The sequence below is a fragment of the Leuciscus leuciscus genome, assembly GCF_965113295.1.
Source record: "Leuciscus leuciscus genome assembly, chromosome: 21".
In the NCBI taxonomy this organism is placed as follows: Eukaryota; Metazoa; Chordata; class Actinopteri; order Cypriniformes; family Leuciscidae; genus Leuciscus; species Leuciscus leuciscus.
In genome coordinates, this window is record NC_138745.1 from 26,068,392 (window position 1) to 26,096,351 (window position 27,960).

Genomic DNA, 27,960 nt, shown 5'->3' on the forward strand with positions numbered 1-27,960 from the left:
CACATGCGCAGTGTCTTCTCACAGAGTGCGCGTACTTCGACCTGCATATATCGTCGGTCAACCGAGCGCGCAACAGCACTCTTATTTGACATTAAATGTGGACTGACATTAACTTTTACTGATATTGGAATGTTCATTTTATGTGCATTTTTATAAGAAAACGTTTAAGAAATTGATCGATTGCTGAAGATATGATAAAGAAAATAGCAAACGGCTGAATATAGCGCAATTCCAAGATATTAGTGTTTTATCGAAATATATATGAATTGTAACTCTTAGAACTGGTTTTTATTCTCTTGTCGCGGGGTGTGTCCAGCAGAGCAGCACTGAGCGCTTGTCGGGAGTCTGTCCGGATGTGTATGATGTCTGATCACTTGTTCCTCACCACTTGCACCAGTGCGCAGCTGGCGCGCAATGGATTTACTGTGGAAATTCTTCTATTTCGTATTTAACCAGTTTCCCTGCTCTCTGAATGGATCTAAATAAAGCGACGATGATATTCGTAACTTTTTGGATAATGTTGCCTGTCCTTGGTAAGTTGCGATGCATGTGTTCATTTGTTTGCGCTTAAATCTGCAACAACTACAACAATATAATAATGTAATTCAGATGCATACATATTTTTTTGTTTAATAATGATGAGTAGCCTAATATTATAACCTATTAGTATTATTATTTCTAAACCTTAGGAAACAGATAGATTTAGCCTATCTGTTAAAAAAGTGTTTTGACTTTTACATTTAAGTTGTCTCTATTTGTTTAAATGGGGTCCACTAACTAGGTGAGTGCTATTGCCATAGTCATGAACATTAGAAAATCGTAGTAAAAGCCAACTGTGACAGTTTCACCACTCTGTCTTATTCACATCTGTAACTTTGTCTTTTCCCTGCACAGATCTAGTGCTCTTCTCAAAGGCAGATGCGATCGCACAGTCTCGTTCGGTTCGAGTGGACTGCGTTAGGGCTCATGAACAGTGTTTGGCGAAGTACGTCTGCAGCACTAAGTACCGAACCATGAGACAGTGTGTAGCCGGGAGAGCCAGTAACTTCAGCATGCTGGCTGAACCCGAGGCGCAGGACGAGTGTCGGAACGCCATAGAGTCTATGAAACAGAGTCCTCTGTACGACTGCAAGTGTAGGAGAGGAATGAAGAAAGAGAAGAACTGTCTGCGCATCTTCTGGAGTATATACCAGAGTTTACAGGGTGAGCAGATCCATGCGTAACACCACAGTTGAACAGAATGAAAAATGATCATCTCTGTAGACCCCCTATTTTTAGTCTTGGAAATGCGTTATGCTGCTGTTATAACCATGGGTTTAACATGGATAAAGTTCAAACTTATGGTTCTAAGAATGGTGCATGTAAACAGTTTGAATTCTTACTTGCTGAATTATTATTTTTACTACATTAGCTCACTTTGATGGTTTATCTTCCAGCCATTGATTTGCTGGAGGACTCGCCATATGAGCCAGTAAACAGCCGTCTGTCTGATATTTTTCGTCTGGCTCCCATCATATCAGGTAAGTCTGATGTTATATCTCCACCTCACACTTATCTGTCAGTTCACACTGCGTAGCCTACAAATCATTTGCCAGCTTTTTGTTTTGTCTCTTGATTCTAAACATATGCAGAATGTGCTTAATTAATGCATATGTCTAAGGTATAGGCCTATATGTACGTCCTATGGATAAAAGTGTCTACCAAATGAATGAATTTAAATGCGTGGTGGCTTATGAATGACCTGCCTGCGTCTGTCATTTATGAATGTGTGCTTTGTTATGGATTTTCGAGATTTGAGTGAACAGGCTTCAGTGATGTCCTTGGAAAAGAGTCAGTGCCTAATGCATTCCTATAGAGGACTAACAGAACAAGTGATGCTGGATGGAGAAGGTATAGTGATGCGCTGTAGATGGCGCTGTTCCTCCCCTGTTCAACTACTGTGAGGTTTGCTGGTGTTGAAGATAACTGACTGCATCTCTCAATCTGAGCTGTTTGACTGCAGAAGTTTTGCAGTAAATCTCCATGGTGACAGACAGTAGGTCTGTTCCAAAACCTAGTGAGCTGCCCAGCTGCCAACTGCCTACATGGGCTGCATTCTAACCATTGAAACTCATTGGCGACACTGCGTAGACAACACCTCCGTGCGGGACACAAATAGTACTCCGCACCCATTTTGAGACTCGACTAGCAAGTGATTTCAATAGCGTTTGACATTATGCCACCATACTAAGAGTGAATACTATGCATTAAAACAAACAACTATTGGATAAGAAAACCTGTGAAAATGTGTGTTTATACGTGATTTTCAGTATTGAGTAAATTGTTCATTTTAGTTTATATATATATATATATATATATATATATATATAAACTCAATAACATGGCATCACATGAAAGTACATAGAGATACGCTCTCCCCTTTCATTTCCCTCTCATTCCACTTCAAATCAATAAAGCCATACGAGAAACGCAGCTTCTGAAATTGCAGCCTTGTTCTTTCCTGAAGCGCTAATCAATGCTTAAATATAAAAATAAGCTTAAATTTACTGGTTTCAACAGTTGTTGATTCTTTAATCATCAGTCTGGTACTATTAGAGCATTATTGCGAAATGCACATCACATGCTTGCGTTTGGTTTGCTGTGGATCCATGTATGTGTGTTGGACTGCTTGTGCATTTGTGGCAGCAGACTACAGGTGTTGTACATCACCAGAGAGAGAGAGATATTCATTTGAATTATTTATATTTGAATGCAAAATGCAAATGAATATTAATCTCATAATGAGTCTCTTTACTTATTCTTCTCATACCTAAAGCAATTCCATGAAAAAAAAAAAAAAAAGTGCACCAGAAAAATATGAAAAACGTGGTTATGGCACGTCCAGCAACACCTAGTAATAATTCACAGCTGGTCTATACAGGAGTGAGCAGGATGTTTATGGCTGCTGCCAGTGCAGCTTCAATAAAAACTGATTTGGTTGAGAGACTCAGAGCTTCTGTGCCAGATTTCTACATGGCCCAGATGGAGAGACATTCCTGTTCTTGAGGTGGTGCAATGTCTGGGTCATACAGGCAGAGCCGTCGCATAGACTGTGCGAACTGTGCAACCGCACAGGGCCTCGCGCCAATAGGGGGCCTCGCAATCCTGCTGTTTTTTTTTAGTTTATTTTTTTTACCACTTTAAAACATCTCGCGGCACGAATGTAACAATTCTACAAATAAATAAAACATATCCAGTTAACCAGCAGAGCATTCATTTCGTTTAAATCAAGTGATCAAAGTGCTCGTTGCAGCTGCGATCAGTGGCGCGGAGTGTTTTCTCGTGTGGCTCGCGCACACACCGCACTGTCTTCATTTGGACGCGCGCTTCAATCCGTTGTGGATACTCTAACAAAATGCACATAAATGTGTCCCTGCTTGATATACAACCACTGATTAACATAATCGGTTTTGATGAGAAGAAAAAAAACTAACGTTATACGAGAAAAATAAAACAATACGAGAGCGGATTTGAACCCAGGACCTCTGTCACGTTTGGCGAAAGTTTTACCACTGGACCATTAAGATACACGTTGATGAAGTAGGCGGATTCTCGATCAAAATTCTCGAGCTGACTTGATGTAAAACCACTCGTGGCTGCACAGTTGATTTTTTTCCCCTCTGAAATAAATAGCAAAAAGTCATAGCTGAGACTATGTGCATGATTATGCTGTATTATTCTACTTGATAAAAACGTATTGCAGCAAGATTATGCGTGCAAAAGAATTAGAACAGCTACGTCCGTGTGGCTGTAATTCATACGCAATTGAGCATACACATCAAAGAGCAGGGCCTCGCATTTCAAGTTCGCACAGGGCCTCGCACCCCACCTGCGACGGCACTGCATACAGGCCTAATGAATCTGTAGAGAACCCTGCATCCTCCACTGCATCAACCAAGAATGGTACCAGACCCATTGTAACAGAATAATGTGGAGAGAAATAAGTTACTTGGTGTCCAATGTGTGTCTTGTGAGCAAAGTATTTTTATGTTCAAGAACCTCTGAGCCCACACGCGGGACCCCAATAATAACTGACCCTAATCTCTTACTCTCAGTGGGACATCTCTTTCCAACACATTGTGTGGGTGTTTTATGGATTTTCAAAGCAGAAATGGATACTCGTGTCTGAGCCTCGTTCACACAGTGCCAACAAGCACCAAATTTCAATGGTTGTTGGGTTTTGTTCGATCAGTGTATTAACCTGTTTGTGTTGTCAGTCACTGTGAGCATGACAGTTATGTTTACATACTGTAAATACAGCAGCAAACTTAAGTGTGTTCCTTTTGGGTCACTGTGATTTTGCCAAGTAAGACCTGTTCCTGGATCAACATATTTTGAACATATCATTCCTATCCGAAAATGTAGTCCTAACCATGTCCCTTCCCCTAAACCAAACCATGCTCATAACTTTTCCCTAAAATCAGAGGGAAATGATAGGCGAATAAAATTGAGAAGCATCTAACCCTGGTTGTAAGCCTAAAGTTGACATAAACTGTAAACTTGGTTGATTGAAATGTTGTTCCAGGATCAACAAAGATGTTGATCCAGGAACATGTTGTACTTGGTGAAATCATGTTCTCCGTTTGAAATGTTAGTGTTTATTGGGGCAGTGTGAACCAGCCTTAAGTTACACATAAACTGTCCTCAGACTCGATTTAGAAAACAAACTTAAGACTGAAAATGATTATATGATTAAACTGAAAGTGATTATATTTACATTTAGCCATTTAGAATATGTTTTTATTCAAAGTGACTTTCAAATGAGGAACAGCAAGCATACTACTACTTTTTTCTACTAACTTCGAGATGCACTGTAAAAAAAATTATGATCAATAAGCTATGACAACATATGTTTTTACATTGCTTTAACATCAAAATCAGTTAAGGAATTTTCAACTCATTATTTTAAGCCAGTCAGTATAATGTAATTTATGTTTAAATGACTTAAACATCCAAGTTTATTGTACTTAAAAATGGATGGCAACAATTCATTACAGTGTCACTTAAAGTTTGGGCTTTAACTGTGAAAGACTTAAGACTTCACTTAGACTCTGTGGCATAGACTTGTGAATGTGTCTGGTGCACAGCATTGAACCAGTCATGTCATATACAAAATATACTTATGAGAAACATAATGCCAAGCAAAGAGACCGAAACATACTGTAGTCAACAGAGTATCAGCTTTCTCAAACTCTTTTCATAGTCCTGACTGACAGAAATGCCTGGTCATCTAATTGTAGCTAGGGCTCTAATGCAAAAACGCCAGTGTTTCAGTAAATGTGTTAAGGTTACACTTCCTGTCAGAATCATAACTGAGATCAATATGAATGGCCGCATTAAGCGTCTAATAATTGCTGAGCAAGACAATTCACTCTCCATCTAGCGTTTTAAACTTATTCTCCATAAAGATGCATCATTGAGGTAATAGCAGTCAAACGGATCGGATAATTATGCAGGTTTTACGTCATGTTTATGAGAGGCTGGATGCCTCTTAGATGACTCAGTTAAATAGGTATTGTAAGAACTGAGTCTTTGTTCAGAATGCGTCTGTATGCAGTATGCTGTGCAGGCACTTTTCTTCCTCTTTATTTGATGCCACACCCTGAAGCTTTTGTAACAGATCCTCTTGAGCTCTGGGATCACAAGAAAAAGGAAGGGGGGAAATCAGCCATGTGAAGGAGGAAAGACATGCCTTGTTTAGTGAAAGAGTAGCCAAAAGGGTAAGGCAGAATTGTACTGACTTGTTTAATGGTTGCCAATTAGTGATGTTATTAAGCGTATTAGGCTCTCCACATTTGGAAATGGATGTTTACCCAAAAATGAACACACTGTCTCACCTTGACATTGTTTCAAACCTGTATGACTTTCTTTCTTCTGTTTTTGTGCGTCCAATGAAAGTCAATGGAGTCCAAAACAACACCGAAAAAAATGTCAAATTGTATTCTCTCTTGTTACACAGAAAAAAGAAAGACATACAGGTTTGGAACAACACAAGTAAATGATGGCATCATTTTCATTTTTTTGGTGAACTATCCCTATACACCCCTAGTGTATAGGGATTATTAAATTATAAAATTATAAAAAGTATAAAATAATTCACTTCATTTGAAATACAACTTTAAATGGCCATTGGTAAAGACAGAAAGTAGAAGACTTCGTAGACATCTATCTAACCACTTCATGGCTGGCCATATGGCTCTTTCTTTTTCTATCAGTGCTGTGGCAAAAGAAACCTGTTTATTGTGCCATTAATCATGAGACATTCATACCCAATAACCACTGGAATACATTCGCCTGGAAAAGCTTGAATTAAAACGGGTCCTTTCCATAAATCAATAAAGAAAGCGGTCATGAGAGAAGAAGAATGATCATACTGTCACTGTAGAGCGAGAGTTGTGCCACCTGATCAGTGAAGAGCTGGAGCAATGAAGACAGAGAACGGCAGACATTGTTGGATTAATAAATAAATGAACCGTACGGTAAATTAAAGGGATAGTTTTGCTAATGAAAAATGAAAATTCTGTCATTATTTACTCACCCTCATGTCCAAACCTGTTTTTAGTGTCAGATATTAAATGTTTACTTGCGTCTTACCACGCACTCTTTTGCCGCTAAAACTAAACCATCATGCTGGAATTCGCAATTTGGCCATTTGTAATTATTGGGGGGGAACTTGTCCCCCTCAGTGTCTATGGTGGTTATGGCTCAGCTCCAAACTGTCTTCTTTTGTGTTCCACAGAAGAAAGAAATCCATACAAGATTAGAATGACATCGGAGTGACAGAATTTTAGCTTTTACAACTATCTCTTCAAATAGTGAAGACTAAAACAGATATGATGTTTTGCAATCATTTTAGACAGATGAATTTTGTTCTGTGCCTTTTTTTCATGTTCCTGCTTTGGTCCACAGGCTTGTCAATAATGGACTGATCACAAATGGCCATTCATTTCTCTGGTTATAAAGGGCTACTCACAATCAAATGTCAAGTCGTGTAAAAAATGAGCCCGTTTTTGGATATATTTTGACATGCCTTGACATTTGATTGACATCAATACTCACTAAGGCTGCATTTATTTGATCAAAAATACTGTAAAAACGGTAATATTGTGCAACATTAATGCAATTACAGTAGTATTACTGTGATGGCAAAGCTGAATTTAGTATGATTTTGGTTTGGGTCATGTGCTGAAAACGCCATATTTCATCATTCAAGTAAAACAGACCTTCTGTATGGAAATGAAGTGCACATCCTTGTTTCTGACGCCCTTACAAGCACACCGTCTCACAGGAAGGAGAGATGGAGATACAGTGGCGTCTATTTCTTTCCCATGCCGAACTCAGGCTGTCCTGGCCATCTGAATTATTCACACCCTCGGGCTGGTCCAGAATGTAGTAACAAGTCCCATGTGGGTCTGTCCTTGAAGAGAACTGATATGCATTGAGGTCAGAAGGACCATGTCCCCTTCTCATGCAAGATGGTTGCTTCCTTTCATTAGATGCATAAATTCGGTTGTATTCAGTCATGCTGCTCATCCAGAAAAATAGTTTGATTAAATATGAAACAGACAGTCTGTTGAAAGAAGAAAAGGGGAAATCATAAAGGAATCTGATGAATACTAAATTAAAATCTTTTTAAAAAGGCCTTTAATGTCTGTCTCTGGCTAATTTATTTCTGGATGCGTTTAGTTTTAGTTTTGATCCATAATTCTACTGTCTCTGTAATGACAAAAAAAAAATCCTGCCATTGTTTTATACATTCAGTAGGATGAAATTCATATGCGTAATCTTCATTTGAATTGCCATGGTCTGTTTTAAGAAAATCATTTCAGACCTTCACTGTTATTGGCACGGATCGCAAAAAGCCTATAAGAGAGGAAGAGGTTATTAAATATGAAAAAATTTCCCTGTCAGCAGTTATTGTTTGGAAGTGCAATTTGATTTCCAATCTCATTTCACATCATTGACATGGATGCCAGGGCCGCACGGTTCATGAATCCCAACCAGCTGCTACACACCCTGAGGAAGGAAAAGACAGTGAGAAACAAACAGAGAAAGAGAGAGAGCTTTGTATGTTTGTTTAGAAATAGAATGTTTTCCACATTAATGAAACTCTGCTATGGGATGAGCATGTAAACACTGAGAAACACACAAAAACCAAAAAATCCTCAAATCCTCATCACACGCCATGAGAAAGATGTCAGCCTCGTCAGAAAACACGTAAACAGCTTGATGATTGCTGGAGGCAAAAATGACATTTAAAGCTTGTGCATGCTGTGTTGTGTACAGCTCATAAGCGTTGGGTAATTACAAATGTCTGGATGGTTGATTACAAATCATTCTGCATCAATAACTCTGTCAAGAGTGTACGAAAAGGGGAAATATAGAGGAAAGACCTAAAACACTCTGCAGCAACATAAAACAAATACTTTAATACTTTAATGATTTTGTAATTTTTTTTAATCGATTCTGATTCCAAGCTTAAAGGACATGAGGCAAACTGAGATCTTAACAGTGCAATATAAAGTACTTTAAACTTACATGATTATGATTAATACTTTTCTTTTATTAATAAATTGGCATAAGATAAATAAACGTTTTCTTAGTAAGCATTCAGTCTAGCCAAATCTTTGCAAAATATTTCTGAGTGGTTCTGTCATGAATGATTCTTGACCGAATCTGTTAACCGAATTACACAAAATGACACTCACTGCATGGTCATGGTGTAATGATATAATCAGTGTGTGAATCTGAAGGACTCTTGTTGGTGAATAGAATCAAAAGATTCAAGGAGGATGATTCAGAATCCCTGTTAAAGCACTTCTGTGATCTGTAGCAGTTTGATCGAGGTAATGAATCAATGCCTCAGAATCAACGAATCAATTCGTTTTCAAATCCACTCTCAGCCTTAGCTAAACTATCAGTGTATTTACTCAAAGCAACTATCATCCATTTCTCCCAACAAAAAGAATGTGGATTTCGATTGAAAGCAGTTAAATAAATAGCACTCTCCTATTGCATTCATGTATGAAAGAGACATGATATGTTCTGAATCAATGTGATGGGCTGCGATGGTCATAATTCATAAAGCTGTATCTGTATGTCATTGACCTTTTCATAAGAAAAGATTAGCACTATTAACTACACATCATTAAACAGGTCAAAAGCAGAGAGCTACTTAATACAGCATAACTGTTCATATTTTCACATCAAACGCTGTTTATATCTGATGCTGTATCAAAGTGACACCGCTTGTCTGTGTCGTGTTTTTTCCTACCGATCATAAAGTGCTTTCACTGCAGTACTGCGTGAGCTTGCCTGACCAGGTCACCCAAAGTCACGTCATCTGTCAGGCCTGAGATTAAGGACAATACAATGACCCACACACGCACACAGAGAGAAAGACTTGAACACCCACACCCACAGCAGAAGAGTATAGAGGCTGAGAGTGTAAAGGCTGTCAAACATATATAATACAAATCCTTTGGAGTGGATTTTGTAGAGAAGCCTAGCGAGAGAAAGAGGAAATCCTTTATTCTAATGGGGTTGGGTTGACAGCTCTATGCTGTCAGTTCCTGAGGACTGATCCCCCGCTGTGGATGTGTGCTTCAGTGTTTGGACTCATTTCCTGACTCCAATATTGTGGGAATGTGAATGGGAGTAGAACGCAACCACCCCCTCCCTCTCTTTTAAGAGTGTGCCTGCATTCATCAGTGGATTTATCACATCTCTCTAGCTTACTTTAACTCCTTTTCTCTGACTCCTTAGCCATTCAAAAATCGACATGCATGCCCAAACAAGTCTGATTTGGAGCATGCTTTAGTGATACTGTGCTGCTGTTAAATACTGTAATTTAACAATGATCAGTGGACAAAGGGAGTTGAGAAGGAGGTGTGGCACAAAAGAATGAATGCCGGGTTTAAACTGAATTGTGTACCACCTAGCGAATGCCGCAGCTGCCTGTCCAAACTTCTACAGTGGATGCCACTTTCTTCTCCTGGACTAACGACCTTAGGTATTGAAATCCCTGGACCTGTTTTAACTGAGTGCTCTCTAGGTAGACAATGACCTGTGACCCCTTTGCCATCACTTTGGTTTTGTCTGCATTGATTTTCAAGCCATATGAATGAGCGATGCGAGCGACAATGTGCGGTATATCCGTAGCTTGCATTCGTCGGCAAACATAAGATCTGTTAAAGAGTGATCTTTATCAGACTGGACTCCACACATGCCCTGGAAAGCCTTGATGGCATTGATTACGATGTTGAATAACAACAGGGAGACGATGTCCCCTTGACGAACTCCAGAGTTGATTGTAAACTCCTTTGATAATTCGTTCCGGATTCGTATTTGAACCATTATAGGATGCTTGGAGGAGTTTAATGGTCTTCCTGGGAAACAAATTTGGTCTCCAGTGTCTTCCATAAGGCTGGCCAGTAGATACAGTCAAATTCTAGCTTAAAGTCAATAAAGACAAAGATGGTTTGCTGTCCACTTCGATGTCAGAGGAATTGAGAAAACTATTTTTTACAAGCCTTAAAATTATACAATGGCATGTTACAAATAAGGGGGAAAATAGCTCACAATACCACTGTCATAATGACCAATAATATTTAATAGTACTTATAAAATAATAGAAAGTATTTTGCATCATAATCCTTAATATTATTATTATTATTAATAAATAATTACTAGGTAACACTTTATTTTACAGTGTCCTTGTTACATATGTTACATGTACTTACCATAGTAATAACAGTAAATTGTGCATAATTACATGCAACTAACCCTTAACCAAATCCTAATCCTACCCTAACCCTATAGTAAGTACATGTAGTTGCTTAATATTACTCAGTACTTACTTAAATATATAATTACACTGTAACAATAACACCTTAAAATAAAGTGTAACCAATTATTATTTTATTATCATTATTATTAAATTATTATTATTTTAACATATTTTGTTCCATGTGTCTCTGGTACTTTTTTTACCTTGCATATTTATAACAACCATGTCCATTGTATAATTCACATCATTCTATTCTAGATCATATGCATAAGGGGAAAAAGGAGAAAAATTGCTAAATAATAGCACTGTCATATGGACAATTTTTTTAAATAATAATAATAATAATAAAATATTAGTTTGCATTTTTATTACTGCTACTACAACTACTACTAATAATAATAATACAATTATTATGTTTTCATTATACATATTTTTTTGTTCCTATGAGAGTGGTATTATTTAGCATTTTTTTCCTCTTGCATATTTGTAACAGTACGTCATTGTATAGTACACAGATTTAAATGCTTGCTCACTCCACATATAAATAAACACTTTTTCTAGATAATCTCATGAAGGTAAAAATTGATACAGGACATTTGAGTCGTGACAGCTGTATGTCTTTGAATCTCTCACATCAGTGAAGGTCAGATAATCATTATTTTTTTATTCAAGTTAAATCGAGCATCTCTGTATTATTTAGCTGCCAAAGACAATTCTTGACTTGCATTTGGCACTCAGTGAGTGTTCATTTTACACCCCGCGTACATCGCTTTTTCATTCTCAATTTATTAATGCCTCAGTCTTGGCTCCATTTCTCACAGATTAATATATAGTGGCTTGTATGTTTTACTGCTAATGTATGTAAATTGAAGGCAGTGCCCCAGAGGGAAATTACTTGGCAGTTGTTGATGGTAAAACATCAAATACCAGTTTTATGTCTTATTAGACATTGATTTTTATTCTGGATTGAAAGCCATCAACACTGTACTCTTTATTAATTACACTCATGAGATTTAACGCTGTTAAAATGCTTGGTTGTTGGACATGCACAGCCACACACACACACACACACACACAGCCCCTAGTCATCATTTACTCTCTTTAGCAAGCTCCCAAAACACACAGTCAAACATCTTGCAGTAATGTGACTCCCTCCATTGTCACTGCTACAATAATAGGGTAAATCTCCAAGCCATCGCTGGAATTTCACTGCTCCACTCACTGGAGTATCAATGACCCCCAAATCCCTCTGGCTCTGGTAATTATTTGAGATCATACTAATCTATGTCGGGAACTCCATTACCTCAATGTGTCCATTACCTCAGCCTGTTAGGGGTCCGCATTTTACAATCTCTTTCAGATTAGGGTGGTCATGATACAAAGATTATACAAAGAATATTTTCAACATGCTTAGTAAAAAAAATTGGCAGGTTTGAGGAAGTAACATAGCCTACTAAACCGTACGTGTTTGGATAAGGACTACGCATACGTTAAGAGTTAATTGAAAGAGTGTTTGAGAAGAGAGCCGATATCTTGATGATATTTGAGGACATGAACTCTGGAGAGAAGTCCGCTAATGTAAATTTCCTTATAAAGTTGTCCTGCTTTTTTACTGTACATCATCAGTCATTTGATCGATGCCTCAAACTGCCGGTCTTTTCCAGCAGAGCTGCATCAGCTCCAGATGGATCAGCTCTGTAAACATACATGGATCAGTGTGTTTATTAATTCCTTTTGGGTAAATGACACTCATCAATAAATCAATAGACTCCACATCCACTGGATATTTTCAAATATCAATTGGACTGGCTAATTCCCTTAGAGTGCGCTCCAGAGTTCAGTCATCGGCAGACATCACTTCAGAGGGCCATTAAATGTCCCAGGACAGCAGTTTAAGCGGATAGTCTTTTACACAGAGCTTACAGTGTTGTTTAACTAGCAGTTCTCTCTTTATTAAAGAGCCCGGAGATGGTTAGCGAGGGCTCATCTCGTAACAAACCCTCATTGTGCTGCAACTGCAATTTCATTAATTGATAGAAGGTTCCAGTCCAATGGATTCATTAGCTCCATTTCTAAGAAGAATCACCATATACTTTGAACTACGCAAAGAGAAATTGTATTGCTCTTTCAGAGCTCATGAGACTTAATGGGGTTCTCAGTTCATGTTTCATTGAAATATAAAATGAAGGGTTTCAGGCGTTTTAAGATTTCAAAAAAATGAAGACAGTTGTTGACATGTCATGTAAAATAAATAGATGAGAATTGTTAATAAATTAGTATTTTTGTTATTTTGGCAAAAAGAAAGACAGATATCAATGAAGGAAGGTAATAAATAAATAAAGCCATAAAGGAATAATTGAAGGAAGGAAAAAAGACTGATTTGGGGGGAAAGGGAAGGATGGTGGAGGGTGGAAGAAAGGAAAGAAAGAAAGGCAGAAAAAGAAAGATAATAAATAAATAAAGCCATAAAGGAAGGATTGAAGGAAGGATGGAAGAAATAATGAATGAATGTGAATGAATGAATGAATGAATGAATGAATGAATGAATGAATGAATGAATGAATGAATGAATGAATGAATGTGAATGAACGGAAAAAATAAACAAAAAGAAGAAAGGCTGGAAGAAGAAAGGAAGGAAGGTAGGAGGAAGATAGAAATAAAAGGAAGACAGAAAAGGAAGAAATACATAAAAGGAAGGAAAGGAAGAAAAAGAAAGGCAGAAAGCAAGGAAGGAAGGTAATAAATAAAGCCATAAAGAAAGGATTGAAAGAAGAAAGAAAAAAGATAGGAAGAAAGGAATGAAGAAAAAGAAAGAAGGAACGGTGGAAGGAGGATGGAAATAAGAAAAAGAAAGTAAAACATGAAGGAATGAATGAAGAAAGGTAGGAGGCAAGAAAGGAAAAGGGAAGCAAAGAAAGAAAGAAAGAAAGAAAGAAAGACAAGAAAGAAAGTAAAACATGAAGGAAGGAATGAAGAAAGGTAGGAGGCAAGAAAGGAAAAGGGAAGCAAGGAAAGAAAGAAAGAAAGAAAGAAAGAAAGAAAGAAAGAAAGAAAGAAAGAAAGAAAGAAAGAAAGAAAGAAAGTAAAACATGAAGGAAGGAATGAAGAAAGTAGGAGGCAAGAAAGGAAGGTAATTTATAAATAAAGCCAGGAATGAAGGAACGAAGAAAGGAAAGAATTGAAGGAAAGAAAAAAAGAAGGAAAGAAAAAAGAAAGAAAGAAAAAGGAAAGAAAGAAGGAATTAATGAAAGGAAACAAAGAAAATGAAAGAAGAAAGGAAGCAAGGAAGAATGGATGGAAGGAAAAATAAAAAAGTAAAGTTTGGGGAATAAAAAGAAAGATAAAAAAGGCAGATGAAAGCGAGAATGAGGAGATGGACAGAAAGAGACACGGAGGAAGAGAGAGTGGGAGATCAATTATGGAGTCTGAGTCCTCATATGATTTGATTTGCTGCAGTGGCATGTGTTTTTATTGGATTGGAAGAGTTGGAGATTATTAAGCATCCGGCAGAAAAGCTGCAGGTCTCCGCCATCAGCACTCCCAATCTCTCAGGCCACTTAAAGAAGAGCCCACTTATTATTCCTGCGCCCAAAAAGCAATAAACAACAGAGCGCTCTGCTGCCTGGAGAACACGAGGCCACATCAACACACACACACACACACACACACACACACACACAGTTGATCGTTATTTCACATCACACTTAAGTTCTCTGAGGTGTACATGGCCAGGTTCTCAGCCTTTGACACTGGGGAACGAATGCTGAGGTCATTATTACACACACAGTCACAGCACTAACAGAATACCATGACATTACTATGGACATGAGTCCATGACAATAGCATGGGGTTTTAAGGTCAAACCAAGTGGTATTTACTTCAAAATAAAATGAAACAGAAGAAAATGTCATGAAACAGAAGTTGCGATAGACTTTTTTCCATTGTGATCTGTATCCAACTGAAACGGCTTCTCAAATTAAAAAAGTAGGGTGGGACTTGATCACATGTGAGTCATAGGTTGTCTTGTTCTTGCACCAGTAAACACGTATATTATGCTATTATCTTTTTCTTTTCTTTTTTTTTTTTTCTAAAAAGAAAAATTAGCCCATGAATTACACACCCTCAAGCCATACTAGGTGTATATGACATTCTTCTTTCAGACGAATACAATCGGAGTTATATAAAAAAAATGTCCTGCCTCTTCCAAGCTCTTAGGCGCAAGTAGTAAAGTATGTATAGTAAAGTAAAGTATGAAAGTATGTTCGTTTGGCTGGAAGCTAGAATGTTACTTTGTAACATGTTAAATATGAATATTTTTCTTACACAAACTCATCACTTCGCTTCAGAAGGCCTTTATTAACCCCCCAGAGCAGTGTGGAGCACCTTTATGATGGATAGATGCACTTTTATGATGGATAGATGCACTTTTATGATGGATAGATGCACTTTTATGATGGATAGGTGCACTTTTATGATGGATAGATGCACTTTTATGGACTTCAAAACAGAAATAGTCATTCACTGCCATTATAGAGCTTGGAAGAGCCAGGACATTTTTAAATATAACTCTAATTGCATTCGTCTGAAAGAAGAATGTCATATTCACCTAGGATGACTTGAGGGTGAGTAAATCATGAGCTAATATTCATTTTTGGGTGAACTATCCCAAGCCATTATTTTAATGATGTACCATCGTAAATTGCTATTGCATTATGTATATAAATTCTGCTCATGATCAGTGTATCACAAGAGGACATGGGTTAACTTTATAGACTATGACATGTTGCAGAACCTGTCCACATGACTGCAACTTCTAATCAACAATTAAACCTTGAGCTTCATGTCAACGTGCTTGTCAAACGTAAGTAATGGTTTTTGTAATAGGTGATTAACCTTAAGGAACTAGGTTGCGTTCAAATTTAATCACATCTAACCATGTCACGGAAGTCCACAATAAGCACAAATTCCTCATCAAAACACATAATTGCAAAATGCAGCGTTCCATGCACATGCAAGAGCTGCAGCGCATCTAAAAAAAGTTGAGTTACTGAAGCGGGAAGCAGAGGAGGAGAGAACACTGAGTCATCATTAGAGTAAAGAAGAATGAACTCACTTAATACACGGCTCACTGGATACTTGATTCTGATTAGTCAATCTGCAGTCAAGTAATTCTTCCATAATTCTTAAATATTTTATATTATATGAATATATATTAAATATACAGTTTGCTAAACATTATAACTGACCGTTTTCTCTGGGAACCAATTTCCTTGTAGCACTATGCAGTCTTTTTCTTATCAATTTAAATATGTCCATTTATTTATTCTGCAATATAATTAGCAGCATAATGCACATTCAGCTCATCATTATTGCAAAATAAATGTGGCTAAAGAGTCTGATGGCATGTGTTCTTATAGGAATGAAAGTCTGTTAAAGCAAACAGACAGCTTAGAAAAGCAAGAGGAAAGGCAAACAGAGTTTTCAGGGTTGTGAACTTATCCATGCGAGTGAGAGTGAAGGATTTACCTGAGGTTGTTTGTTCAAGAGTCTCAAACGCTGTGTTGATCGAGAAGAGGGAGACGAAAGGAAAAGTGTGACAGTGCAAGAAGCTGAGAGAAGTTCTTCAGGCAAAAGATTCAAACGTAACACAAATAAAACCTATTTTAATCCATGTTTAGATGCTTGGTAGGAGGTACAATGAAAAGAACTAGAAATTGGTATGCTTGTGGCATTTTGTGTGGGATCTGTTGAAGAAATTGAGAAGGAAACGAGCGAGAAAATAGAACCTTCATGTGATTTTATTTTCAGACGCACTAGACCAAATTGGGGATGTTTTGATGAACTCTTATCTAGAATGTTTAGTTACGTACACACTACCGTTCAAAAGTTTAGTTTTTTTTTTTTTAAGAAATTTTAAACATTTTTGTTCTTTTGAACTTTCCATGAATCAAAGAATCCTGTAAATTATTATTATTAATTATTAAGCAGCACAACTGTTTTAAACATTGAAAATAATAATAAAAAACTGTTTCTTGAGTAGCAAATTCGCATATTAGAATGATTTCTGAAGGATCATGTGACACTTAAGATGGCTTTGCCCATCACAAGAATAAATTACTTAAATTTTTTTTTATTAAAATAGAAAACAGCTATTTTAGATTGTAATAATACTTCACAACATAACTGTTTGCTGTATTTTGATCAAATAAATGCAGCCTTGGTGAGTACAAGAGACTTCTTTCAAAAACATTTTAAAAATCCAAACTTTTGAGCGGTATTGTATAGGCCTACAGTATATATTAAGTTTGATTTTTTGTGCTACTAGCATGACCAACAAGAATAATTACTTTTTTCAAAAAGGTTTCCCAAACACTGCCATTGGCTGGTCAAACAGATAGCCCCGCCCCAAACTCAAGCCATTGGCTGAGCCACTGTTGCTGTGTGTGGAAGCTCAAACAAACAGAAGTAATGCTTTGAAAATGCCACAGAGACATAGTGTTTACTCTTTTCGGTGTAATCAACCAACAAATGGCTTACTTACAGTTGTCTCTATATATCAAGCTGGGACTCATTTTACGCACTTCATCTTTAAATACACTTTGAACAAACTGTCATCTTCCTGAATGTTAATCAGTACTATAGTTACTCTCAAACACACCACATACTGTCTGACACATGACCTCTAGTCCTGTGAATGCCGTACGGCACGGCCTCAGCCAGGGGACGTTCACAGAGAGTCCTAAAAGGTCGACAGTTGCCCCACTCTCAGCAAGTGTTCTTTGACATTTACAGTGCTCGCATCAGTAAAATCAGCCAGTAGTGTTCGTAACTCTCCCTCTAAACCTCTTCCCGCATAGGTGAGGCGGCCTTTACGAAAGACAACAACTGCCTGAACGCCGCCAAGGCCTGCAACCTGAATGACACATGCAAGAAGTATCGCTCCTTCTACATCAGCCCCTGCACCAGTCGAGTCTCGATTACTGAGGTGTGTAACAAGCGCAAGTGCCACAAGGCCCTGCGGCAGTTCTTCGACAAGGTCCCACCGAAGCACAGTTACGGCATGCTTTACTGCTCCTGCCCCTCCGGGGATCACTCGGCTTGCTCCGAGCGCAGGCGTCAGACCATCGTGCCAGCCTGCTCATACGAGGACAAGGAAAAACCCAACTGTCTCTCCTTGCAAGACTCCTGCAAGACCAACTACATCTGCAGGTAGGATGAAAGACAGCTTGTTCACGTCAAGGAGGAAGGTGCTTTAATGTTCACTATACTTTTCAGCGAGTTAATTATTTATCCATAGAAGGGGTAGATGGTGTCTGGGAAGAGAGGACGATAGTCATAAGACTGCCGGACTGTCACTTGTGTGCTGAGTTAGTTTAATGAGGAGACATATTCTGTGGACTCTTGTTCATTACTGCATATATATATATATTTTTTTTTTTAGATCTCGTTTAGCTGACTTTCTCAGCAACTGTCAACCTGAAGTGCGCTCCATTTCGGGATGTCTGAAGGAAAACTATGCAGACTGTCTGCTGGCATATTCAGGTCTCATTGGTAAGTTAAGAACATTTACTGTGTCTTACCCCTTACAAAAATGTATTGTGGCATTACAGTATTATGGTGCAGTGATGGTGTCTTATGGTAACACTAGAGTATATAGTTTTTTTGATTACCATAGTATTTTCTTTTTAAATGACAGTACGTTAGAGTGCAATGAATCAATCGATTTTTAAAAAGCCATGGTAAAAAAAAAAAAAAAAATGTGGTGCTCTTTTTTTTAAGTGATCATCATTCACACAACTGCCCTATGAGGTTACTGTGTTACACTAAAATAACTTTAATATTACTAGCATTACTGCATTATTTTAAGCTTAACATATCACTCGTTAATGTAGAGATATCATGCAACTTTGATTTTTTTTTATACATTTGCATATACCCCCAAAAATATTTAATACACTTAAACATTTATGAATGTCATTGCATTAGATACAAATTTCAAGGCAAGTTTTATTTATTTTAATGAAATATAGGTCAAGCACAGTTAAAGCAAAACATTTCACAAAAAGTTTGTTAGGTTTTAAATAATAAAACAAAGCTATAGAATACTGTTCAAAAGTTTGTTTGTTTTTTATAGAAATCGCTTATGCTCACCAACGCTGCATTTATTTTTTCAAAAATAAAGTAAAAACAGTATATTGTGAAATATTAAATTTTCAATTTGAATATATTTAAAATGTAATCTATTCCTGTGATGCAAAGCTGAATTTTCAGCATCATTACTCCAGTCTTCAGTGTCACATGATCCTTCAGAAATCATTGTAATATGCTGATTTGGTGTTTAAGAAACATTTCTTATTATAATCAATGTTGTCAATAGTTGTGCTGCTTAATGTTTTTGTGGAAACTGTGATTAATTTTCAGGATTCTTTGATAAATAGATGCTTAATTGTTGAAAATGCGACTTGGTTTAATATTTTCCATCCAATGAAATGACTTTCACATACTTTTACTAAGTGTCCAAATGTGTGGGGCGACTGTATATTTTGCTTTTGAAAGTACATGATCTACTGATCTGTGACATATTGTCTTTGGTTTCAAAACAAATGACCTTTGCATTTTGACCCTTGAAATATGTAACAGGTACGGTGATGACCCCTAACTACCTCCGTGCCCCTGGCATCAGCGTGTCTCCTTGGTGTGACTGTAGCAACAGCGGAAACGGAAAAGCGGAGTGTGACAAGTTTACCGAGCTTTTCACCAACAACCGGTGTCTCCGTGAGTAGACTTCATTCACAGCTGCTGCTCCTCTATATCATTGGTTGCATGGCGTTATGCTCTGACTGACAGAATTTGCCCATCAACACTGACTCTAAAGTTGAATTCTGCTCCGTTGCGTCTTCATGATCATTCACAGTCTGCACCAGTAAATCTGATCTCTGCGATTTGTGTTGCTGTGCGGTTCAGGGCAGTCTGACGGCCGAGAGACAGAGAAATCCCTCTTAAATGGAGCGGCTGAGAGGGGAGATTGACATAAAAAGGCAATAAAGCATTACTCAGGTGTCCATGGGCCTGGAAGAGTATGGACAGCATGCATTATTTTGTCAGGGAGTTATTCAAAAACATCCATTTAGATAGATGAAATGAATACAGGGAGCTAGACAGAGAGCAGATGAGAAGGAGGATTTGTCTACATGAAACAATGGCCTTTAGGATGACAGCCCGGATGATATAGCAGTACCGACACACATCCACACCTCATATCTGACACGTCCTCATCTGTGTGTGCTTTTGGTGCTTTTGTGTTTACACGTATAGAGAGAGAGATGGAGGGAAAGAGAAAAGACTGTCTGTCCAATAAGACGTTAGTGAGTTCAAACAGCATGAGATAGTATATATCAGCTAAATGTTTTCTTAGCTCTTTCTAGTTTGTAATGAACATATGCCATTATTTGTATATGACAGTAGGCCCAGTACTGATATTATAGATAGTGCCAGGTTTATTAGGAAGCATTTACACTGCCAGACCTAATGGACACCACTTATTTTTTATATTAAAGGGGTGATGATCTGAGAAATCAAATTTTCCTTGAGCTTTTGACATATTAGAAGTCATACTATAAGAATATAATAAGAATATGTAAGTTTCAGAACTGAAAAACGTCCTTGTTAGTCCAATAAATGCAATAAATATTTGCACAGCGAACGACAGGTTTTTCAAAGTGGGGATCTATGACGTCAAAGGGTATCAAACCCCACCTCCGCAGAAGAAGATCAACGCCTACTTCAACACTGCCTGTTTAGCCCCGCCCACCGATTCACGCATTACATGAAACTCATTATAATATGCAAAACTGTTATCCAATTATAGCTGTGGGCGTTTACTTCCAAGTCTTCAATGCGGCACGCCCATAAAAACCGAGCGTTTCAGGAGCTAGGCTCAAAACCAGGGTAGAAAAATAGCCTATTACTTATTCATTTTGATGTTTTTGAATGTAAAAACCAAGCGAACGTCATAAGTTGACCTCAGACAACAATATAAAAAAAATTAAAAAGCCAGTTCATGTTAAAAGTAGTTAGTGCAGGTACCAATCCCAGTGCTTTTTAGACACCATCAGCATGCATGGGAACAGTTCCGATTCTTAAAGGGATAGTTCACCCAAAAATCTAAATTATTTGGTAATTTATTCACACTCATGTCATTCAAAACCTGAATTTCTGCTTTTCTTCTGTGGAACATAAAATAAATATTTTGAAAAAAAAAGTCTAATTTTAGTTAATTGGGTCCGATGTTGGGGTTCGATCTTTTTGTGTGTGTGTTCCACAAGAAGAAAAAAAGTCATATTTGGATCAACGTGACTAAAGGATGAATGAATTTTCCTATTTGGATGAAGTATTCCTTTAAAAATAAATCAATGCAAAAAAAAAGTAAGCAACTAAGCATCTCAATCATATTAGATTACAAGAAGAAAATCTTTTCTAATAAATCAGTCATCATAATTAAACCAACAGTCATTTACTTGCCTCGTTAGCCTCTGAATCTGGCCACTCATATGACAGCCATCTAATAATGAACCAGTAAGAGCAACTCATAGTAACTACAGATGTGTGAAAGAGAGTGAGAGAAAGAATATTATCTTGTATGATGCAATATGATATGGAATATAAAGATCCTCATATAATCAAAATTACCTCAAATTCTCTCCTGAAGGATAAACGCTCAATACTCGCTCAGACAGATGAAAGTCTGCTAAAACATTAATGTACAACTGATGTCAACTGTCTGCCTTGGCTCTGACACATGATCTCCCCAGGGTCATATTATACAATCTGACAACATCTAAAAAATCTGTCCTTTAAGTCTGAACTATTCCTTTAAGGAGCAATAACAAAGTAATGGAGAATGTAGAATGAGGCTTTATGAATCTTTAACCCTTAAGACACAGAGTCAGCTTGCAAGCCTGGCCTTAAGAGAATCTCAACACTCTCTCAATAATAAGGCCAGCTCTTCGCTGTTAATAGATGGTACTTAATACACAAGCAGCTTTTTCTTTACCTGAGTACTCATCAATAATCTCCCACTTGCCCTTTAGCCTGCTGTGGCGTGAGGTAAATAACAGACTCTGAAGTCAAAAGTGCTCTTGAGAATAAAGTCATTTAAAAAAGACAGTTGAGTCATAATGGCCTCCCTCATTTTATCACTGGAAAGGTCCCAGAAACTTCTGAGTAAGTGGAGGTCTTACTGCACTTCCACACTGAGGCTAAGTGCCTCTTTATCAGAATTCATCTGCTCCAGTGTTAAGAAATTAAGAAAGAAGCTCTTATTTAAAAAATGTTGCAGATAGTGGCATGTCAGTGTCAACTCTATTTTAAGCAGAGTGAGAATGTCTATTGAAAATTCAGTTACTGAACAGTGTTGTTATAAACATAAACTATTAAAAGTAATAAAGCTGATATAAAATAAATAATATTAGATGAAGAACTTCAACTAAAACATTTTATTTCACATTTCAAATTTTCATTGAAGTTTTTTTTTACTAGATAAACTAAATTTAAAAAATAAAAACACACACACACACACACACACATATATATATTTTTTTTTTTTTACACACACATATTGTGTAATAAAAATAAAAAATCAGAATGCAAAGAAATCTCAATGTTGTAGCAAAATTTAAAATCGAATCCGATCTGTGTTGTTTTATAATAAAATGATGGATTTAGTTTTAAGGGAAATTTTTATTTTTTATATATCAGGGAATAAATAGGCACAATTAGTCAAAATTGATGATACAATTATTTATAGTCATTGTAAAACATTGCATAAAAATTTGCAACTGTTAAATTTCCTCTTCCTATCACTTCCTATCGTTATCACCCCCCAGTCCTGTGAGGTGTGGCAAATTCAATTCAACTTCAAACTCACCATTTGAAGAAAAAAAAGCCAATACTTATATACTAAAACTTAAAGTTTTTCTCTTCATTCCTGCATTCTACAGGCAATGCCATCCAGGCGTTTGGTAATGGCACAGATGTTGGTGTGTGGCAACCCCAGCCACCCATCATGTCCACTCCACCTGACCCTTCCACTCCTCACAGAGGACGGGACAGGACGTCCAACACACTGGATGACCCATCACACACCAATGAGCTGGACAGTAATGCGGACTATCTATACAGTCTCTGTGGAAGCATGCAGGTATTGAAAACAATCAGCACACTATATTTACAGTAAAAGACAAACTGACAGAAATTCACTGAAATGTACATCCTAGTTTCTGAAGGTCATCAGAAATAAAGTTGATTAGGAAAGTGCAGTGAAAATGGCAGTGTAAAATGTCTCCTGAACACCCAATCTCTTTTTTTTCGGATCGCCTTTTAAACCACCATATTGACTATCTATGATGGTGAATGACAGCTGTCAGTCAGACACACATTGCCGCTGGCTCACTCAGATGGTTAAAGATGCACAGCCTACATCAACTTTATAAACAGCTGGCAGCTTGTTTGGATGCTTTCAGGCTTTGCTTGGCATACGATGACTTTCATTTTTCGAGACTCGGAGTGTGATGAAGGTTTACTTATGATTGATGGGTGTGGGCTGTTGCAGTGATAACACACACATAGGGCCTTTGGGTAGAAATGAGATACATCAAACTGCCAGAGCTGTCATGTCAGAGCTAATTGGCTGGCACATTAACATGAGGAACACCCTTAAGCAGGATATACCCACCTATTACAGTCTCTCTGAGGGAAACATATCTTCACGCATCGTCTGTGCATCTAACTTCAAGACTGGCATGTCTCTAAAACAGTCTATGAGGCCAAGTGTACTGTACAGCAGCACGATTAAATCACTTTTAAATGCACTATTATTCTTTGGCTTTTTTGCTGTTCTCTTTCACTGAATTAAAAAAAGTCATTTATTTTCATTAAATATATTTTATTTATTATATTTGTATTTTAAAATATAGAATATTGTTACCTCAGCAAAAAAAATTAATTAAAAAAAGACAAAGAAAGATAATAATCAACACTAAAATAAGGAGAAAAAAATCCAGACAGAAAAAAAAACCACACAAAATGCACTCCATTAAAAATAATAATTATAATTGTATCATTTAATAATAATATTATTAGACCAAAACAGTTATTTTCACTTATTTTCTTTCATGCTACAGATGCTGTTGATAAAGCTTAACTTATATATAATTTTGATTTTCCAAACACAGAATACCAGATGCACTCCTGCAGATATAGCACAACAATTCATCATATTGGAGTAATAACAATATCATGATTTATTAGTAGACAAAGTTTCTTTTGTCAGATAGACTTCCAGGAAGGCTATTAATCATTCTATCCCACAATGCTTTTCGCAAGAATTAGCTCCATTCTCTCTCCATTGTGCGGCACCTTTATTATATTCCAGATTCTCTGGAGAATCACTTCATCGTTCCAACAAACCAACCTGAGTGTGTGTGTGTGTGTGTGTGTGTGTGTGTGCATGTGGGAAACTGGATAGCAGAGCAGTCTCATGTAACTGGGTATTAAAATATATTGGTGTGTCACATATTAATGCAGACACACTGCCCTCCTGCACACAATGAAACACACACACACACACACAGCACATTGATTGGAAAGACGCAGGACCTTAGAGAGTGCTCTTTGGCTACAGCGCTGTATACGAGTGGTGTTTGTGTGTGGGCTGTAGGGCTCATTATCATAACATTACCTCTCACTCAGAGGCCAATACCGTATGACCTCTATTTGCCTTGGTGAATTACAGTGCTTTATTGAAGCTGTGCTTGACTTAGATCGCGATGGACTCGGTTTAAAGGGTTACTGGATGGAAATGCTTCAGTCTAGGAAATGGTTTATAACACAAAACCTTGAAGAGCTTCTTGCAAGTAATTGACTTTCAGTCTGTATTTCAGCTGGCCTCTTTCTCTCTTTCTTTATAGGCTCAGAAACTGAAAAGTAATGCTTCTACGGATGTTCTTTGCGTGGTAAGAACTACATTTCTACTCACATAGGATTTTCCAATAAGTTGGGGCCTTTTCACATGCATTCTGGGCATTTTTTGTCTATGTAATCATGTGGACGTTGTTGACCATTGCAATTATAGAGATTGCAATGAGTTGTTTTTTTTGCGTCCATGAGCATTGCTTATAATACATATCAAGCTGTTTTAGAATGCAATACATGCTTTGTGTGAACAGACCATTCAATTCCATATAGAGGTATGGCAAGATATTAAAGCCAGTTTCCACCTCAGAATAAAACAGCTAATTAGAGGAGTTGAAAATAAGAAATAACTTTTACATTGTAAGATATGTAACGTCCCAAATTATGAGAAATACAGTCACAATTACAAGATGCTCAACAATATTTGATTTGACTGCATTGACACTATTGAAAGACAACTGAACTGAGCTGGACGGTGGCGTCAATGTTTTCTGCAGAACTGCTTTATAGATCAAATGAACTCATTTAATAAATAATGATCTATACAACAGAACTGAATCAAATACTGAACTAACTTCAGCTGAACAATGACACTATTTTCTTTAGAGCTGTTGTTCAGCTAAAAAAATAAACTGTTTGCATCATTTACCTGAAACAATCTGTATTTTATAAAGCTCTATTTAAATAAAGGTTACTTAACTTAACTTGATATGAAGTTGCAATTTTGATGATTTTATATCTTGTTATTGTGACTATTATTCGTAATTGCGACTGTCTTGCGTACTGTACACCTGCGACCTGCAGTTGTAAGATAATCGCAATAATCACAAATAAAGTCTGAATTGTGAGATATAAAGTTGTGATTTTAAAGCTGCAGTCCGTAACTTTTTTGGGTTAAAAATGATCCAAAATAAATTCGAGCAAATACATAACCAGCCATTGCTCAAAACTGCTTGCCTTGTAATAATGTTTTTAATTCCAGTGGTACTGGTGGATTTCCATAGGAAATTCGAGCATGTCTTGGCGTCATTACGTCACATCTGTACAGAGTCTCAGCTAGTAGGCTATGAGTGTGAGGATGTTGGAGGTGGAGATTTATAGCCTTTTCTCACAGCACTTGATATAATTAAACTTATCAATTTGATGGCGGATCCAGAAAGGTTCAAACGACAATCACCAGTGACAACTGGAGATTCACCCGTTGTAAAATTCGTTCGGACTTAGGAGTGGCTACAGAAAAAAAGAGACTGCAACATCCATGCGAAAACAAGGATAAATATCGGAAGGGCATTAAATGTAGTCACGCAATGCCGATGTTGTTAACATTTACAATTTGAGAACAAAGTATAATTTGCGCGGTTTGACGTGATATGGCAAGCGATCGTTAGATTTAATCAGCGCGATTTACTGCACTGCTTTTTTCCCCTTAGTTGGTCAGAACAAAAGTGGATGTTACTTGTTCAGATGACATTTTCCAGTGAAAATTCTTATGTTGGTCATGCTTCTAAAAAATGTTATCTGTGATTGTGAATGACAGTTTCCACACCGGCACGGCGACTAACAGCCACACACATTCTCCTCAAAACATTGGATTCATCCGTGCTGTGCCGTGCCGAGGCACAACCCACGTAAAGTTGATAATTCCGCGAATAACTGCAATTGCAGATTTCGAACAGAGATGGCGACAAAGAGGAAAAACTACAGACTGCAGCTTTAAGAAATAAAGAGATTTGTGACCTTTTCTCATAATTATAACTTTATTTTTTACTCTGAAGTGGAAATGGGCTTCCATGCTATGCACATTATGAAAAAACCTGCAAAATGCTTCAACAAGAACAGAATGGCTAACAATATGAAAACATGACTTTCTCCACAGGATCCGCAGCTGAATGACCCCAGTAGGTTTAATGCAATCTCTCCGAGCTCAACTAGTGCTGTCTGCCTGATGGACTGGACTGTTCTCTTGCTGTCTCTGGTCTCAATTCTTGGGCATCTCACAGCCTCACAGACATTATAGCCGCTCGCCGATCAGACCTGATGGACTGCTGCTGCCGCCGCCTCTGTACCATACAAAAATGTTGTATTTTGAGGGTTTTTTTCCGCAAGTGGTTCTTCTGTGCGCGGTGTGGTGTTTCGCTGTGATGAAACTATTCTTGATCCACCTGCTTTTCTTCATCACTTATCGGAGATAACGGGCAAACACGGCCATACTGTATTTGCGCATCAGTGGAAGGTCATCTAGGATTGCTTCTGTTGCGAAAACTTTCTGCAAACAGGTGTCGCCCAAACTCTGCAATTTTTTCTACCATCACAGCAAGATCTGGTTGAAAATACAAAGACGCATGGAGATGCCAGAACCACTTCTGACAATTAAAGATTGATGAAGCTTCTGCGGACTAGGGTGATGCAAATGATCATGTATTTTCTCTGAGCGGATGCCACAGGAAAGCCTGCAGACTTCAACTAATGCTCGAACAGTGTCAAGCAATGCACAGTATTTTTGAAGGCTTATCAGCAAAACCTGCTGCTCCTGTCCCTTATTAGGACCTACAAACTCCATTCTCCCTCAAAGTGGCAGTGCTCCAGCTTAGATGATACGGTATGGGAAACGAACATCAGGATAGAAACGACACTTTATCACGTCAAAACACAGGCAGTTTTTTTTTTTTTGCGCATTTTCTGGGTCTATTTTAGATACCTTCCTCTCCAGTTAAACACACTGCAAGGATGAGAGCTTGGCATCAATTTACTTATTTTGGGACTTTTTGGGGATTTGCCATTATCCTGGATATTTACTTGTAAATACCATCTTTGTTTACAATTACCACATTATGCTTCTCAAAGTTTATTTCTAATCTAGGTATTGTATCACCTCTGTTGTGTGAAATATAACTTAAGTTTTAGTGATGAAATTCAGAAGTAACTACGAGGGTTGATACCACAGTCCAGTATATGTCAAATGTGCTGTATGTACATTCAGTGAGAACGGTTTCTTTTGCTCATCTAAAAGAAGTGCTTTCCAAGTATCATTTCTGCATTGTTGTTGTACTGGTTAGCTGTAAAAAGAATATATATATAAACGTACAGTATATAGATCAGGGCTGTAAGACATGCAAGAGCAAAGAGAAACTTACATTAAACAAACTAAAGATGGCCTTTAA

At 37.5% G+C, this 27,960-nt stretch overlaps 1 protein-coding gene across 1 annotated transcript; it reads left to right on the forward strand.

Moving 5' to 3' along the window:
• The first annotated feature begins 79 nt into the window (after window positions 1-79).
• Window positions 80-27,960, forward strand: gfra1b (gdnf family receptor alpha 1b). Its single transcript, XM_082152957.1, has 9 exons — window positions 80-533; window positions 895-1,203; window positions 1,437-1,520; window positions 17,686-18,037; window positions 18,270-18,379; window positions 19,469-19,603; window positions 22,828-23,027; window positions 24,796-24,840; window positions 26,676-27,960. Exons 1-9 carry the CDS (start codon window positions 473-475, stop codon window positions 26,814-26,816), a joined length of 1,437 nt encoding a protein of 478 aa, XP_082009083.1. The 5' UTR covers window positions 80-472; the 3' UTR covers window positions 26,817-27,960.